At 36.2% G+C, this 19,592-nt stretch overlaps 1 protein-coding gene across 1 annotated transcript in view; it reads right to left on the reverse strand.

Annotated features, from left to right (window-relative positions):
* Positions 1 to 288: 288 nt before the first annotated feature.
* Positions 289 to 19,592, reverse strand: part of SNTG1 (syntrophin gamma 1) — a gene marked incomplete at its 3' end in the record, with an annotated part of 342,385 nt that continues 323,081 nt past the window's right edge. The window contains exons 17-18 of the mRNA XM_082753438.1: positions 10,495 to 10,605; positions 289 to 447 (exon numbers count right to left, since the gene is read on the reverse strand). Coding sequence (XP_082609564.1) covers positions 289 to 447; positions 10,495 to 10,605 — 270 coding nt within the window. The remainder of the gene's footprint in view (positions 448 to 10,494; positions 10,606 to 19,592) is intronic.

Consider the following 19,592-nt stretch of genomic DNA (forward strand, 5'->3'; position numbering starts at 1 on the left):
ATTTATTCCTTTGCTTCCAATGTTGCTTAAAGCACTATCTAAGTACAAATAGATCATACTAAAAGCATATCCATCCTATTCTGGAGTTTTGGCTAGGATTATTTACTGGTGTCTTGCAGAACAGAGATGAATTTATGATCCCATGTGACCATCTATCTGCTGATGCTGCAAGATGTCTTGACTCCAGGATTGGTTTCCACGTACATGGTTCACCAAAGGTCTACATCTTATGAATATTTATACACTGTTGCGTCTTTTTCTTAAGTGGCAGTGCTGTAATGTGAGATCTCAAGTAGTATACTTTAATTTGCCAGTACCAGAAGTTGTGGGAGCAGCAGAAGTTGTGGCTTGACTGCCTACAAACAAAGGGTCCAAACAAGCCACTTTGGCTGCAAAGAATGAGTGGATACAGTGAAGGACTGCAAACAGGTTGGAAAACTCCAGCTCCTGGAAGTGAAAACAAAAAGATTTAAAATGAATCAAAAGAAGACCTCAAAAATATACACCCAGGAATGAACCAGGAATTAATTATTTGTATTCAAATACAAATAATTTTAATAGTTTGACATAATTCTGCTGATGTGCCTGAAAATTCTCCCTTATAGAGACTTAGAGACTGAGTTCTCTCTATTCTGTAAATAATTGTTTAGATGCTGATATGGACCATTTTCTGATTAAGTGCTTCCACAGAAATATGAGGTCCTGCCTGGTAAAGAAGGCATGAGACAATCATACAGTCCATTTTCCCCCTCATTTTATTAATACAAATCTGGCACATTTTGCAGGTTGATTTATTTAAAAATTAAATGAGTGCACCATAACATATATCTACTGTATATTCAATGTAGCCACAAAGTTCAGCAGTGTTGATTTCCACATATGTCACATTTATGTCATATTACCTCACCACACTGGTAACTATTATTTCACCTATGTTGAGTCTTCATTTTTTTTTTATTTTTTTTTAAGACATTTTTAAAATGTGCTACTATCATACAGTGATATTCTGGCTCTGTCTTCACTGAGGCAAATATTATTATTGGACCAAAAATTAGGAACAGACTTCATGTTTTAAACTTATTAGCAATATTAGACAAAGACATTCTTGTTCTACTTTAATTTACATTACTTTATAGCTCCTCAACTGAGACTTTCTTAGACACTACAAGAGAGGAAATAAATAAAAAATACATTTTTTTAACATATTTGCTCCTTTGTGTCTAATTGACTTTTCCTGATCAATGAGATCATGATGATAACTTTATTTTTTATTTTTTGTTCTTTTTTTCTTTTTTTTTTAGGGTTTCTTCAGTATGTGTTTTTGGTGTTGATATTTAATCAATAAACATCTGCTGTATTTGAAAGCAGATACTGAGGTATTTGAATACGTACATTTGTAGTGATGGTGGTGCAGAGTTGCCATCTTTTTTCTTTGATTCTCCGTCTATGTAAATTTCTGTACTGAAGCCAGCAACAGGTATCTGTCCTATTTGTCTTTCTGTCCAGCACTGATAGTTGATGTTTGACAAAAATTTGTGTTTTTTTTTTTTGTTTGTTTGATATTATTGTGAATTCAACAAAAAATGATAAAATTCTAAAAATTTCATTAACATGCAATTTTCTGCCTCCTGACCTTTCCTAGAAGATGTTGCTTTACATATTTCATGGAGACATTCACAAATCCCTTATCTGCAAGGGGTATCAACTGCCTGAAAGCAGAGGGCTATGTGTGCCGAATATCCAGTGATGTACTAGATGAGTGGAGCTTTGTTCAACTCTCTTACAACCTGAGCAGATGTACTTTGGACATGCTCAGAAATTAATTTTTAATTGCTCATAAGCTTCTTTAACATCCCCTAAGTACTAATTCTCATTAAGGAAGATAAAGTTTCACATACCTTCCACCTGTGTCCATTTAAAAAATCTGTTTAGAGACATTTTCATTTTAAAATACTAAGCTAGAGGTTCCCCCAACCCCTCTTTTTTTTTTTTTTTTTTTTTTTTTTTTTTAACGGAACTTCAAGAAACATGTCATTTAAATTAAGTTATTTTCCAGTTAACCCCTTTTTATTAATATCTTTCTGGTACTATAAAAATAAAACTGAAGCTTAAGATGAGAAAATAATTTAGTGGAACATGATATCACTTCTGTGTTATCTGTGAAAAGACTACCTTCTTGTCTATGTTTCAACAGAGCAAATCTATTAAAACAAATAGTACAGTTTGAAAATTGTTCGAGTCAATTAGGTAATCCTACTAGCTGAAAGTTCTTATGTACATCATAATTATGGCTACTGGGCACTGAATTTTCACAGTGCATTAGTACAATTACAACCAGTTATCACAGGTGTTTCTGCAACAGTAACACAGTGGGAAGATCCATTGCTCAATGGACCTTCAATGAAACTGTGAGAGAAAACAGCACAGCTGCTGAAGGTCCCATTGGTTCACTATTACTGACAGTAATGACACAACACATTACCTTGATTGTAAAGACGAGCACTAACAAGTCAACAAATGTTAGATTGCTATTTGGCATGAAACATTATTCCTATTTCAGTGTCAATGTGTGTATCATGTCATGTACTGAATGAAATGGGAACCTCTGTGATCACAGAATTTAGCTTGGTACACACATTCAAGGTGGTTTAGGTGGAGACTCCAAGTAACATCAGCTTGATTAAGAGAGACACATTATTTTATTTTATTTTTTCCCTCACACCAGCTAATCAAAATAACCAAAATCTGTGAATCTCTTTAAAGACACATAGCTTGTGTCCTGACTGTGCAGGGCAGAATTCCCACCCTTGTGATTCCCACCCTTGTGATTCCCACCCTTGTGACCCATCCTTGTGCCACTTCTTCCTAGAAGGGCGGGTGCCTCAGAAGGAAAAAGAGGGATCACACACAAACTCTGCTACAAGCACGCTTCACATTAACATTGGAAATAGAAGAAATGTGAATCAAAGTAAGCTGATATTGGTTTGCAGTGAGTACATACAAGCCTGATTAAAGTCTGCAGCTTAATTCAAAGGAGTCTAATTGCTGGAATGGGATCCATCAGGAGCAACATTTTTCTGGACTAGTCACAAGAAATCTTAATGAACAGATAAAGGTTCACAAAAAGCTGCTGACAGACAAAACATTCCCTCGCTTGTGTTGAGAACTTTCACTTTTAAATCTCCATGGGTCTGCAGTACTGCATGATGGAGGGGAGCCCACAAGTTTTTCTGCATACCTAGCCCCCCCTTTTTGTTTTTGTATATACTCTGTTATCAGTCATCTGCTTGTATGAATACACTTTCATCTAGCAGAATATTGTGTATTCCACACCCAGGTTCAAATAAACAAACAAACTTTAAGAAACTTAAATAAATATGCTATCAAGCTATAAAGGGTGCCACCTATAGGGAAAAGCAGATACTCTGAATCCTCAAAAAGCAAGGAAATCCAAACTTCATCTATTTGTTCATGTACAAGAATACAATTTACTGTTATTCCAATTTCAGACTGTTGTCTGTACCCATCACCAACAACCCCACTCTTCCAAAAATACCACTATACCCTCTTGGGCTCCATTCACCTATCTCTTGACCAATCTATTCTCACCCAACATTGTTGTCATTACACCGGGCATTACCAGACTATTAATCTGAACATTTGCAGTTTCTGTAGAGGACAATATAAGTCAGTAAAAAGGTGTGTGAGAAACATAAAGTCATTGAGCATGGCCAGAAGTGTATGAAAATTCTAGTAAACTTACACAAAGAAAATCTGGATTGACAAAACAAAGGTGGAAAAAAAAAAGGAAAATTAAGACGGGTCCCAAATGAAAAAAAAAGTACAAATTGACTATTATTGCATTATATTAATTGTGTAACTACGTAAACTGTACATCTACAAAACTGTACATCTACAAAATCAAACAACTGTTAGTTTGTAAGTATTCATGTTTTTGTCACAACAAATCTCTTTAATCCTTATATAAACTGCTGATATGTGAAGATATTTGCTGCTTCATCAAATATGATGTTAAATAGTCTCTCTATATTAGGATAGAATCTGATTTAAACAGATATGAAACAGATATTCCATGTGCAAGATGCAGGGAAACTAAAAACTAAGACACAAATACCTACGCAGTTCAGAAATCTGAACTCAGAATTCAGTCACTGCAACTGAGCAATCACTCTATAAAAATCTGAAGGATGTATACTTAAAACCCATTTAAAGCTGATATTCTAAATTTGAAGCACAGTGTGATGCTCACATAAAAAACATCAAGGCTAAGAACAAGGATTAAATTAAAATTATACTTTGGAGAATATACTTGAAATGAGCAGAAATATCACCCTGGAAAATCGTAAAAGCATTCATCGTGACACCTTGCAATGCACTTGAAAGCAAGTATTTTGTTCACATTTGCAGGAGTAGTAATTCAGGCTATTTTTCTTATTATAGATTATATTTCTATATAAGCTAATTTCAAGTACAAATTAAATAACATTAATTACTATTAATGTATTATTAATTAATTAGTATTAATAATAAATTAAATTAAATTTAAAGTTCTTTTGCTGATACCATAGTTTTGCCCAGTTGAATAGATCTACATTAGCTGATTTCTCTGCTCACCTCTGTTTCATAACGTTCTCAGTTCAGGGAATCATCTAGTCTGTGAAAAAAAGCTAACCTGATACAGTATAGCTGTAGGTGCCTTTGTCACAGTATAGGTGATTTTGGCCAAGTTTTGCTGAGAAAACTGTTCAGCTGTGAAAAATCCCTTGAAGTTCAGAAAGGTGAAAGCACAGAGAGAAGTGTAGTTTTGGGGATATATACCATGCCTTGTTTTACAGTGGGTGAAATGTAAGGTCATACTTTTGCTCAGTCCAGTTCTGTAGGTCTATTGCTATTCTAATTTACGAAGTATCAAATTCTTGCCTTTGTAATGGGGAAATTACTGTGTTGTGTGTTTATTTACAAAATATAAGTGGAAATTGCATGTAGTAAAAAATCAGCAATAATCCTGCTTTATATATATATATATATATTCCATACTGTGATGGTTGGGAGTCTATATGTATGGAAACGGAATCTCTCATGGATTTAATACACATTTTGTCAGGAAGGAAAAAAAACAAACAAACAAACCAAAAACAACAACAAGACAAAACAAAACAAACAAACAAACAACAGTTTTCATTGCAGTGGTCCACTCTTTGGCCAGGTAAAATTAAAGAGTACAGTGCTGTGAGTTTATGTGCTGAGATTGTGCTAATTTCTGGAAGCTGCTATGATGCTGGAAAAACATTAACAGATCACTAAGCTATAGCTAAAGAAATAGATAAATAGATAGCAAGGTGCCTAAATGAATCCTTTTTGTGTCTTATAGATGAGAAATAAACTCTCTCTTCTGTGTTTATCTTTTCAACCCAAAAGAAAAGGCAGAGGGACATCCAGTATCTTCTTCTTGCATCCCCCCAGGGGTAACTGCACCTGCTACTTCCCTGAAGTGCCTGTACACCAATGCACGGAGCATGGGAAATAAACAGCATGAGCTCGAGATCTGTGTTCGGTCGTGGGGCCACGATCTCGTTGCGATCACTGAGGCGTGGTGGGACAGCTTGCATGACTGGAGCACAGTCATGGAGGGCTATGTCCTCTTTAGAAAAGACAAGCAGGGGAGGCGAGGGCGTGGGATTGCCCTTTATGTGAGGGAGCAATTAGAGTGTACCCAGCTCCAGCTGGAGGAGGGTGAAGGACAAGTGGAGAGCTTGTGGGTAAGAATTAAGGGGTGGGCTGGTATGGGAGACACGGTGGTGGGGGTCTACTACAGGTCTCCAGATCAGGAGGAGGAAGTCGATGAGGCCTTCTACGAGCAGCTGCTAGCAGCCTCACGATCATGAGTGCTGGTCCTCATGGGGGACTTCAATTACCCAGACATCTGCTGGGTAAGAAACTCGGCCAGGCACGAGCAGTCCAAACAGTTCCTACAATGCGTTGAGGACAATTTTCTGCTGCAGGTGGTGGAGGAGCCAATGAGGCGGGGGGTGCTCCTGGACCTCGTTCTTACCAACAGAGATGGCCTTGTTAGGGATGTGAAGGTTGGGGGCAGCTTGGGATGCAGTGACCATGAGATGGTGGAGTTCCAGATGGAACTAGGCAAAGGAAGTAAGGCTAAAAGCAGGATTGCTACCCTGGACTGTTGAAGAGACAACTTTGACCTCTTCCAGGACCTGCTTGGGAGTATCTCATGGGACAGGTTGCTAGAAGGCAAGGGTGCTTGTGAGAGCTGGGCTACATTTAAGCAGCACTTCTTCCATGCTCAGGATCGGTGCATCCCCAGGAATAGGAAATCAGGGAAGAGGGGCAGGAAACCCGCGTCGATGAGCAAGGAGCTCATCAATAAGATCAAAAGGAAGAGGATGGTCTATGAAATGTGGAAAAAGGGCCTGTCCTCTTGGGAGGAGTATAGATGTGTTGTCAGGGCCTGCAGGGATGCGACGAGGAAGGCTAAAGCCCGCCTAGAGAAGAGGCTTGCGAAAGAGATAAAGGATAATAAGAAGGGTTTTTTCAAGTATGTAAACAGCAAGAGGAAGACTAGGGATAATGTGGGTCCCTTGCTGAATGAGGGGGGTATCCTGGTCACGGGAGACACTGAGAAGGCAGAGATACTGAATGCTTTCTTTTCTTCAGTCTTTGCTCCAAGGACACTCCCCCAGGCCTCCTCGCCCCTAACAATAGGACAAAGGGTCTGGGAAATGGAGGGCTCCCCCCTGGTGGACATGAGAGTGGTTCAGGAGTGTCTGAGTGGGCTCAACACACACAAATCCATGGGTCCTAATAAGAACTTTGACAGCATATATAGACTTCAGTGTCAGTAAAGAACTTTCTATCAGTTAGGAATACAGTAGGAATGTAAGTCTGGCAGCAAGTGTGTTTCTCAGAAACCAAAACAAACCAAACTAAACCAAAAAAAAAAAAAAAAAAAAAAAAGGAAAAAAGAAAAAAAGAAAAAAGCTGTCTGATGAAGGGATGAAAGGATGTCATTCTGCATTTTTTCTCAGAAAACGTATTTTTCTGGGATTCTTGTAACATTAACAGGGATGTATTTATTATTAACAGATATATTTATAGAATAGAAACAAATGTATCTAAATTTTGGATCAGTATTAAATATCTAAGCACTCTGACACTTAATTTTCTAGATCATGAATCAATGTTCTAGATCTAAAGGATATTATCACACAGGCACAACATGACACAGGCACACATACCTGGGCTGAGATACACAAGATGTGCAGCATTGTACATAGTGATGACTGGAAGCATTTGGATTTTGATAATTCATATTCTTACAGGGAGGAATTATATGATGAAGCCAGTATCATTTAAATAGAAACAAAAAATAAATCTGTGCCAGGGCCATTTCACATTTTCAAGGTGCAGCTGAATTATACTGCATTCAATACATTAATGCATCTTGTCAGTGCCAGAGCTGAAACTGAGATGGAGTAAAACAGGCACCGGAGATACAAAAAGCAGGAGTCTCAAATCAAGTACACACAAACCATAGCAGGTTCTGCATGGAGCATGTTACCATTGATGATGAAGAGGAAAAAAGTACTCTCAGTTCTAGCAACTTTATTTAGCTGCATCATAGTTATCTGCTATGTCCTGCTTCCTTGTTACCATTTGGGAATGCAAAAGTGACGAGTCTTAATATGCTGAGGTAATAGTTCCTCAGATGTTTTTTTTTTTTCTTTCAACAGTAAGCTCTCATCCTACTATATTCTGATAATTCCCCATATAATATAACTCACAGAAAATTATATATATCTCAAGTAAATGTTACCCTCTATTTTCCCCTTATAACAGTGGGTCTCCAGGACGTGCATAATACAGAGTTTCATTTAACAGTCAATGATAGCTTTGGATATGAATATTCAACACAACCTTTAACAGATGTTTTAGAAAATTCCCATAGTCTGATTCCAAATGAAGCCTTCATACAGCATGCATGAAACCTGGCATTACAAATATTTCTGAAAATCTGATTAACATTTCCTAATGACTAGAGAGTTCCCTGAATAGCTATTTCTGTAGCTCTGTAATGCTAGCAAATTCCAAAAAAAATACCACCTCTTCTTGTGCTGAGTAGTGCTTTAAATATTTGAAAGGCTCAATAGATACACAAGAGGGATATCCACAGAATTTTAAAGTAAGCAAAGTTAAAGAAATATGACCTAAGAATCTTTTCCTTCATTTTATAGACAAGTTTACCCATACTTCTTAGACTAAGCCACATACTTCATTTATAAACAAAATTGGAAGTCCTTTCTATAGCACCTCACTCACTGGAAGTCCTTGCTCATAGCACCTTCCAAAGACTACACAATCTGCCATTCTTTGATCATGTTGTAACTGGTATATTTTGATCACCAACAAAACTACATAAAAGTAAAAATATATATATATATTTCCAAATTGATCAACAAGAAAGTTTAAACTTTTAAGAAATAGAAGTAACTAGAAAACAAGATAGCATGTTAGTTAGGATGCTAGTAAGGTTGTATAATATTCTGCCTTCACAAGGTAGAAGGTAGAATTTTTACCTTGATAGAAGGTAGAAAGATGACATTCCTTAGAAATTAAGCTCTGTTCATTTCAGCTGGGAACAACAGTCAGTCCCATAAAGTACCAAGTTATCTCCAAGTATTAAAAAGTGATTTACATTACAAATTTAATTCAAATCAGGACACATTTTGATGAAAATTATTTTTCTTCTTCCAAATCTAGATTTTGTACTATACACTGTTTTTAATTTGGGGCAGGGCAGGGCAGGGCAGGGCAGGGCAGGGCAGGGCAGGGCAGGGCAGGGCAGGGCAGGGCAGGGAAGGGAAGGGAAGGGAAGGGAAGGGAAGGGAAGGGAAGGGAAGGGAAGGGAAGGGAAGGGAAGGGAAGGGAAGGGAAGGGAAGGGAAGGGAAGGGAAGGGAAGCACTATTTGACTCTTGGATTCCAAAGAAAATTCCGAGAAATATTATTGCATCATTAACTTAGATAGTCCTAAAATGTTGTGTTAACATAATAGTAATACAAGACAGATATCAGAACAGAAATGACAAGTTTCATCCTTCAGCTGTATTCAGGAGCATGGTAATAGTTTCATATTATTTGCTTAACAGAAAAATCATCCTTAAAGCTCTAGCCTGCCTTTGTTTCTTATTAGTGAAGAAAACATCTTTAGTATTAAAACATTTTCTGAAGAAAACAGGAAGAAAATATTTATCCTTGAGAAGGAAAATATGATTGTATTGAAAGACACAGTCCACCATACTTCATTGCTGTTGATATAATGGAAGCTTTTACTTTATACCTAAAAAAATATATACTTTATTATATTAAGTATAACATTAAAAAACAAGTAAATAGCTGTTCAGTGAAGAAAGGAAAGGAAGGAAGAATAGCTGCTTAGTGTTCCTTAGCTGTTTGTGTTTAAACTCTTGATTGCCCAAAATACAATGCCCTGTTTCTTAGCATACCTTATTATGTTCTGTTTTTTTAGCCCCTTTAGAAAACAATGTATTTAACCATTTCCTCTTTCCTCACAGAATGCTATTGCATTTATACAGCAATTTTTTCTCTGACATAGACATGAACAGGAAAAAACATATACTAAGTGCTTCAAAACCAAGGCATAAAAGACATCCAAGCAAAAATATTTAGGATCATGAAAATATTGGGATTCTAGCCAAAAAGACCTCTGATTCAGACTCTAAGGCAGTTTCAGTCATTAGTGAGCCTTGTAGATCACTTGTCCTCACATACATTGGGATAGTAAATGCACTGTTCTCAAAAGACAGACATAAAACTAGGCATAAATATCTCAGGTGACTGTTTTTGTAAATCAACTGTTGAATCAAAAGCACAACTGAAAATGCAACTTTTCTAATTTTGAATTAGACGCAGACACAAAGATTTGATGACAACTTCTTGTAATGGGTTTTATGTTTAATCCACGCTTTTTTTTTCTCTGAGAAATAAAAACAATGTTAGACCCTTGCTGGATTGTCTGACCAAACTGACTAAAGGATACGTTTTGCACCATTTCATGATACAAGTATAGGGTGAGAGGGCATTTAAACTCTAAGCCATCTTTATCAAAATGATTAATAGTCTTAATAGTCTTTGCAAACATGCCTAAAAATATATATATCAATAATATATACATACACACACACATATATATTATTGATATATATACTTTTAGGCATATATATATTTAATGTAATGGAGCCCTTTAAAAGACTATATCTACCAAAAATCCAAACAGTTCATTCAGATTTCTTTGTTTTTCTTTAAATTCATTGACTGCACACATTGATCTAATACTTTTAATTAATTTAGTTTAATTTACTCCTCCTGTCTCCTAGATGCTTTAATAAATGTTTTAATGTATATTGACATTCTAAAAGAGAACACGTTGTTTTTACCTTTGCTTCAATTTGTTTAGTATCTGTGTTTTGAAACAAGAATTTGATTTTGCTCTTCCCATCATCTGAAGAACCTTTGAGCTGGGAAAACTTGTACCTCCAAAGTACAGCCTAGAGGTGGGAAAAAAAAAAAAAAAAAAAAAAAAAAAAAGAACAAGCATTATTATGGTGAACTGTAATAGAAACAGCTAATGCCCTTCTAGGGGAACTTTTAACCTCTCAGTGGTACATCATTAAACCAAATGAATATTACATATGGGTGTAGCATACTTTAGCAGTGTCCGATTGAGATCAGTCAGACTACATTTGTGAAATGTACTCTGAAATCCCTTTAACTATATTTAATCAAAATCTGTCATGCCCGAAGCCAAAGATTTTTCCTCTGAAGATCTGTGGATTCCCTGAGCCATCTGAGGCAATAACCTGTCACAAAATTTCTCCTTTCACAGGAACAATATTATTATTAATAATAATCTAGTTGTATTTCCATAAAGTGTATATCAAATTAAAACCAAATATATTTAAAATGACAAATAACAATAGAAAACCTTATAATGAGAAGTCATTTTGAGTTTACTTATGAAATCTCCAGTAAGAAATTTAAGCAGATCATAAATTCTAAGTATTAGTGACCATTCAAGTCTTTAAATTATTAATTAAGTTGTGTCGTGTTGATAAAAGGCAGATTTCTCTACAGAATAAACATAGAATTAAAAAAAATAAATCTATAAAAATGTCTGTTTATTATATCTCATGTGGATTTATATAGACAACTGCAATTTATATAGACAACTTTTATAAAAAACTGCATTTCAAACTCTATTTTCCTAGAAGTGGAAAAGAGCTGTTTATTATAAATACTTTCAGCTTCATTAAAAGATATTTTCTCCTGCAGGTATTTTGAAGCAGTATCATTTTTCATTGTGATTTCAGTATTATTTCACATAATTATAAGGTCAACCTCACTCATATTGTGCTGCTGCTTTTAGGAGACATTAATTTCACATGCAATAATTTCACATGACTTTTGTTGTTGTTGTTGTTAATGGTTTGTAAGTAAATGAATTCATTTCAGTGGATTAGCATGATGCTTCCATCTGTGTCTTTTGACTATATGTATTACATGATTTAATATATAGTTAATATTAAACAGAATATGAGAGGTCAAATTCTCAACTTTCCTGAGCACAGGAAGGTCCCTTTGCTTCAGGATGTCTTTATTTCTTGTTGCTAATAAGCTTCAAAAATCTCCAACATGCAACAAGTTAAAGTTTGCTACATTTATATTGTCTAAGTAGATGGGGGGTGGGTGGGTGGAAGGGACAATATCTTAACTGTGCACAGTACACAATGAAAGATTTATTTTCCAGTAGACGTTTGCAATTGTATATAACAAAAAAAATCTCTCTATATTTGTCCATTTCTAGTAAAAAAAATAAGCTTAGCACCACTTTCATTCTCCAAGTGTATGTGACAAGTGATCTCTCCTCTACCATAAACAGAATTAAAGACATTCTGTTTCAGATAAACTAGAGGAATTTGGCAATTTATGTGAAACTATATCATATTTGTTTGATTTGCTGTCCTCCTGAGCACACCACTCTGTGCTACAAAAAATAGAATAGCTTCCTTGATCTCTAAATGTGTGCAATTCCTTTCAGATGGTTTAAATAATGACATTTATTTACATACTGTGGAAAATGAGTAAAAAAATAAATAAATAATAACCCCCCCCAAAATACTCAGGTGGTCATACTTCCCACCTACATAGTAATGTCTGTTTTTACAGACCTATGTTACTCCACAAATCTTGTCAGAAAATCAAGAGTACATCCTTTCCACAGGAACACCAAACCTATTTAAGCATGTCATTTCCTAAATGAGAAACATAAGGTCGTCTCTTTATCTCATCTTTATCTCTGGAGAACCACAAATAAATGTACTAACGCCTTTCTCTTTGCTGATGTATGGTGAGGCCAGGAGAGAGGTGCAGTTGTAAAAAGGATCCTCAGTTGGGCAGTCAAAATCCTGGGGTATCTGGCCTTACTCTAAATCAGATGAAGTCTGAGTGAAGATGAAGGATGCATAGAACTGCCACACTTTGGCATTTCCCATGTAGCTTTGCTACTCACTTCATTTTCATTCAGAGGATAGAGAATGATAGTCACACCAAACCACAGGCATGGTTCAGGAACACACTTCAGTTTATGCATAACTTCAGTATTGAGAGTCCTACTTAGCAATGGCTTTTAAGTACACTGCAAAATCAGGCTTGTAGTGCAGAGGGGGCAAAATCCTTCTAGAGACTACTCCCAACAAGATTGCACTTCTTACTTAGGATATCAAAACAAGTTCTGAGAACTGAGATCTCAACAGCATACTTTGCAAAGACTAAACCCTCTTCATCTAAAGTGTAAAGATTAAAAAGGCCATTGACTATGCATGAAATTATTCAGAAATGAAAGAACTATTTGTTTCTTTTGAGTGGTCTTCAACAAATTGCACACTTTTTTTTTTTTTTTTTTTTTTTTTCCCAAAGAATTCCACATGAAGGAGGAATCTTTTTGTAAAAATAAGATTGGGGAAAATGCTGTGAGTTTTAAGTTATTAAGTCAGGAAAACAACATATTTCTAGCACTAAAAAAAGTCATCCTAGCTATTTCTTTTGTTCTAGAAAGAGAATTTCTGAAGGACAATTCCTTCATCCTGGTTTGAACTGGGATGAATACTGGTTCCTCCTGATACACTCTGGATGTGTATGCACCTCTCTGTTACATCAGAAGTGTAAAAGCTGGTTAAACTAGATGTCCAAATTCTAGCTAGCTCAAGTTAGGTGAATTAATTAAGCATATATGCAGTAAGACTCATTTAACTCCTGAGAAGCTAAATGCTGTGCTCTGTAGCCAGAACTGCACATTTCATGTGTAGTAGACGTACAAGATGCAGAATGATGTGACCCAGTAGTCAGACCACTCTTAAAATGTGGTACATTAGGGAACCCTGTGTTACTTCCTCTTGTGGTTTCATGTGTTCATTTTTAAGACCTGTTTGTTTGTTTTTTCATTATTGCAAAATGCTCAATCATTGAACAGGGATTAGACCTATCTTTTTCAGTGACTACCTCATAGTGACAAACTATAAAGAACAAGCAAGACCTACATGCCTAAATGCCCAGTTTCACAGTGATGTGCAGCTACATTACTGACATAAACACACAAGAGGCAGAGTTTCATATGTTGTTATCTTTCATGTTTCCTATGGTCTTATTTCAGTGTCACAGTGCTCATTGTGACTGCTTTGAATACTAATTTTAAAGGCTAATTCTCCTGCATGAGGAATACACATCTCCGGGGATACTTGTCTATACCACTGAATGATTTTTCCATGTTTTTGAGCATCACAATTCTTCAGAACTGTTTCCTAAGTGCTTGCCTCAGAGAATTAAATTAGGTTGAATTAATTTTGTACAAATATATATATTTATGTATAGACTGACTTTTGAGCAATAAGCACATTTGTAAAACATGTTGGCTTTTTGACAAATTAACAAAGAAATGGAGCGTGTGTCATATAAATTATTCTTAAATCAGTTTTTATGAATCATTTGTAAGGGAAGTCTGAATGTGTGTTGTTACTGAGCTCAACACTTTATAATACATTCTGACAGGGTTTCTTTTAGTTAAAAACAGCCTGTTCCTTTCTTTGTAAAATGTTCAGTAATTGTCCACATAGCCTACATCAATAACAGTTTTTTTACAGGACTGTGTATACTACTTTTAAGAAGTGGAATATTATTTTCACCCTAAAATAAATTTAACATGCGAACCAAGTAGCAATTACTTTTAAAGCACAAACTGTAGTGTTGTTGTTGTTGTTGTTTTAAATATTTTGTGGATGCTGGCATCAACTACTAGTTAGGATACCTCTCAAGTCGAGGCACAAAATCTTATTTCTTGACGGAGGATGATGATAACAACTCAATATATACTGTTTATCAGTGTGCCTTAGTTCCCTTTGGAAGGGAAATCTCAGCCTGTGATTAGAGACAGAACTTGACAATCACAGCAAGCACTCTGATTTAGACACTGGAGACTGAGATTATCGTATATACTGAAAATACCATCTGCTTCACAATTTGAATACATCCATTATGATCATGGAAAATATGACAAAGTTACATCCATGTATGGAAAAAAATGCATCATAAGACAGTCCCATCTGAGCCAATATGGTACGCACCATGTGTAACATTGAAAATAACCAAAAGAAATATATCCTTTCCCCAACTGTTACTCATAGATCACTTAGGCTGCATTTTACATTTTATAACACTTGAAAAAATAATCTCAAAGAATATAAGAATGTAATGCAAACAGATGAACAGTGCAGAAGAGCTGACAAATTAGATGCTAAGACCTCTCATGAGTTGATATTGCATTATGTAATCAAAAAATCATCAAAAAGCAATATCTTCATTGAAATTAATAGGATTATTATTATTTTTTGACATACTTGGGACCAAGATACCATACCATTTTAATGAGAAATATTTTCTTTACAAATAATTACTTCGGACTTATTTACTCCAGCATTTGTAGTAAAATTACTATTACCTTCTTCAAGTATTATTTTGTTACAATTACCCAAGGATGTTCTCTGCCTGCATATTTTTGTTTTATAGATAGGACATTAATGCAATACAAAAATTATACATGGAAGAAAACCTATTGATTTCAGTACCAATAACACTTTCCTGTGGTTCTCTACAGTCACAGAAATGAAGGGAATTTATGTTACTTCTTTTCTTAGCACTGGTGCTAAATCTAGAACAAAAATTCTGCAAGGGACCTCAGAAAATATTTATGTATTATATGACAGTTTGCTACTCATTGCTGTCATTTCAGAATGCTGAGCTAAACTGCATTTTAAATTTTGATGAGGTATCACTTTTTCTGAAGATGCAATGAAAGAAAATTGATTCTCCTCTAGATAATTGTACCACAAAACTGGGAAATGCATCTTTATGTAGGGTGTGATGTTGGTTAGGGTTATGTTGGTTAGGTTTCAGTTTTGGTTTTGGTCAAGGGGCCTAAGACACCCTACAGAGAGACTGAATTATCAAATAATAATAAAATAATAATATATATATATATATATCCATCTTTGTATTTTTATTTGCCATAGGAATTTCTCCAAGGAAGATACATAGAAATTGGACTGTCAGCCTAGTCCTTGACTCCGTGATAGATACACATGTATGATTTAACAAGGATATACTAACACACATTTTCTTCCTGGGAAGAAAAGCTATATTTTGTCAACATGAGAGTCTCCAAGCAAAACAGAATTAATTTATGTCCTATGGTTTCATTGAAGGACTGCCTTCAGTTTATTGTTAAAGTATCTTGCCTCTTCTATATTGGATTATGCACTGTGAAGCAGTTCTCTTCTTACAAGAAGACAATGTACACTTACTGAGCTCATGAAATAGTGTTTGCACCTTAGACTGCAACTGCATCATTTCACCTGTCAATGCACATTACCAAATATGGATTTTCTCTGGACTCTTCACTGGCATGAATCATAGAGGTTCTATTATGTAGTAGCAAAAGAAGTTTGGTCTTCAGCAGGATACTTGGAAAAAAAATGGAAGTCTATCAGTATTTTAAAATGGCTAGAAAGCTACATCTCAGACCACCTGTAAATGATGAAGTAAATACAAGCTTTGTTAAGAAAGTGAATTTCAGAGGTCACTTTTCAAATGCTAGTTTTAATAAAAAATTTTGTTGTCTCTTCACAGAATCACAGAATTTCTAGGTTGGAAGAGACCTCAAGATCATCGAGTCCAACCTCTGACCTAACACTAACAAGTCCTCCACTAAACCATTTCACTATGCTCTACATCTAAACGTCTTTTAAAGACCTCCAGGGATGGTGACTCCACCACTTCCCTGGACAGCCCGTTCCAATGTCTAACAACCCTTTCGGTAAAGAAGTTCTTCCTAACATCCAACCTAAAACACCCCTGGTGCAACTTTAGCCCATTCCCCCTCGTCCTGTCACCAGGCACGTGGGAGAATAGACCATCCCCCACCTTGCTACAGCCTCCTTTAAGGTACCTGTAGAGAGCAATAAGGTCACCCCTGAGCCTCCTTTTCTCCAGGCTGAACAAGCCCAGCTCCCTCAGCCGCTCCTCGTAGGACTTGTTCTCCAGACCCCTCACCAGCTTCGTCGCCCTTCTCTGGACTCGCTCAAGCACCTCGATGTCCTTCTTGTAGCGAGGGGCCCAAAACTGAACACAGTACTTGAAGTGCTGGCCCTGCTGGCCACACTGCTCCTTATACAAGCCAGGATGCTATTGGCCTTCTTGGCCACCTGAGCACAGTGCTGGCTCATATTCAGCTGACTATCCACCAGTACTCCCAGGTCCTTCTCTGCCAGGCAGCTTTCCAACCATTCCTCTTCCAGTCTGTAGCTCTGCTTGGGGTTATTGTGCCCCAGTTGCAGGAGCCGGCACTTGGCCTTGTTGAACTTCATGCAGTTGACCTCATCCCATTGGTCCAGCCTATCCAGATCCTCTTGCAGAGCCTTCCTACCCTCAAGCAGATCGACACATGCACCTAACTTGGTGTCATCTGTGAACTTACTGAGGGTGAACTCGATGCCCTCATTCAGATCATCGATAAAGATATTAAAGAGGACCAACGTCAGCACCGAGCCCTGGGGAACGCCACTAGTGACTGGCCTCCAGCTGGATTTGACTCCATTCACCACAAATGGAGTCACCTCTTCCTTCATATCTTCACAAAATGGAGCTTTATTTTCCATCTTTGCCTTTTTTTTTTCTTGACACTCTCACTGATTAAATTATGCTTCCCTTCAGCTTTCTAAGGCAACTTTTATACTGCATATATTACAGAATTATTCTAGATTTCAGTGGACACCTTTCAAGCTATTTTTTTTTCTCATCTGAATAAGATAAGTGATACTCCTACAAGTCAAACTAAATCAAGTGCAGATGCCCTGTGGATCTCCATTTTCAAGAATAAAGGTAATTGGGTCTTTGATCACCTGGGATACACCTTAATTTAGCTGTTTCTCTCATATCTAACTGAGAAAGATTGCATCCTTGCAAAGTGACACTTTGCTCATGCTGACAGCAGCAGTAGGGAACTGAGTAGGAACTGAGTAGGATTAAGATCTTGGTCATGCTCAGTTCTGCTGTGTTACAAATCTCTGGAGTGTCTACTTCAAAAGAATTACGGTCCAAGGTAATTTCCGTTGTCAACTGCTGTGGCTTTCTAACTGTAAAGGGAAAGGAAAAGGAGGATGCAGAGGATAAAGAATAAAAATGAGACAAAGGAAAACAGCAAGAAAGTCATCCATGATAAATGAACTTATCAATTGCTGAAGTTACATTGAATGTTAAGGCTAGAGTTTATATGATTAGTATTGATGGATGATCTACCAACATTTGCTTGTTTGCTTCTTAGGTATGAAGCATGACTGTATGAACTATGTTTGACTGTTTACATCAAAGCTATAGTAGCTGTTTATTCAGCATTTCAATTTCTAAGCCTGGAATAAATATTTGTTCACAAGAGTTACATTATTAAATCTTTAAACTGAAGTGAGTATCCTTCTGTCTTCTCTATTTATGAACATTGTTTGTAACAAATCAAGTTTGTTTGTTTGTTTGTTTGTTTTTGATACATTTTTATTTCAATATGTGGTATATATATTAGCTGAATGAATGGACAGACCTTCAGGTATGTATCCTTAGAAAAGACAGTTTGCTCCTACCGAAATTCAAAGAAATTCTGTTCTATGTTACATAGTAGATATTTTGTATGAAAAAAGAAAAAAGAAAAAAAAAGAAAAAAAGAAAAAAGAAAAAAAGATATTTGCGTTGCTGTTCATTGCTTACAGTGTATTCTCTTTTTTGATGAAGTGTGCAATGCGTTTGAGAGAAAAGGGAAATAGGTACACTGAGCTTTGTTGTTATGCAACTTGTGGACTATTATGGAGCCTTCTGTTACTTTGTTCTAGCATCATCGTATAAATTAGCAGCACTTTAATTTATTTTCAGTCCTTCAAGGCATGATTTTTTTCTCTTCTGACAAATGTGCATTTCTGACTGCCACTTTAATGAGCAGTAAATGTGGTGGAGTGCAGACAGCACTTTGCATAGGTAGGTACATTTTACTGTACACTCACATAAACACAAACTTTTTTTACAAGATATGATGTAAATATGCACACTATGGAGAACAATTGTAATGAATATGTCAGTTTAAACAGAAATATATATCATTTATATGTAATATATATAAAATATGTATATATATGTCTATGTATATACATCAGCATGCATCTATGATTGGAGAATAGCCAATTTTTGTGAGAAGCATGTTAAAAATAAGTTATTGAATGCCATCTGATTAAGTACTTTTACACATTGTATCACCTTCAGAATAGTAGTTAGATGAACTGTTTTAAACAAGTCTTAGGCTTTTGGATCTATTGATCTATCTATGTCCACCCTTAATTGTTGAGGTAGCTACACTGGCTCAAAACCTTACTCATAAACACTTCCCATAGTCTATGTATATGTCCATACCTAACATAAACCATCACAAAGAATTTCATTTGGTCATTATAACATTGGGGTCTACACAGAATCATAGAACCATCGAACAGCTTTGGTTGGAAGGGACCTTAAAGATAATCTATTTCACACCCTTCCCATGGCCAGGGATTCCACCCACGAGATCAGGTGGGTCAAGACCCCATCCAACCTGGTCTTGAACAATTCCATGTATAAGGCATCCACAGCTTCTCTAGGAAACCTGTTCCAGTGCCTCTCCACCCTCTGAGTAAAGAATTTCCTCCTAACATCTAGTCTAAATTTCCCTTCTTTTAATTTAAAACCATTCCCCCTTGTCCTGTCATTGTCTGCCAGAGCAAAAAAAAAAAAAAAAAAGCTTTCCATCTTTTTTTAAGCCCCCTTTAAGTACTGAAAAGCCTCAATGAGGTCTCCCTGGAGCCTCCTCTTCTCCAAGCTGAAAATCCCCAGCTCTTTATTCATCGGAAACATG

The sequence above is a fragment of the Aythya marila genome, assembly GCF_965140915.1.
Source record: "Aythya marila genome assembly, chromosome: 2".
NCBI classification, from domain to species: domain Eukaryota; kingdom Metazoa; phylum Chordata; class Aves; order Anseriformes; family Anatidae; genus Aythya; species Aythya marila.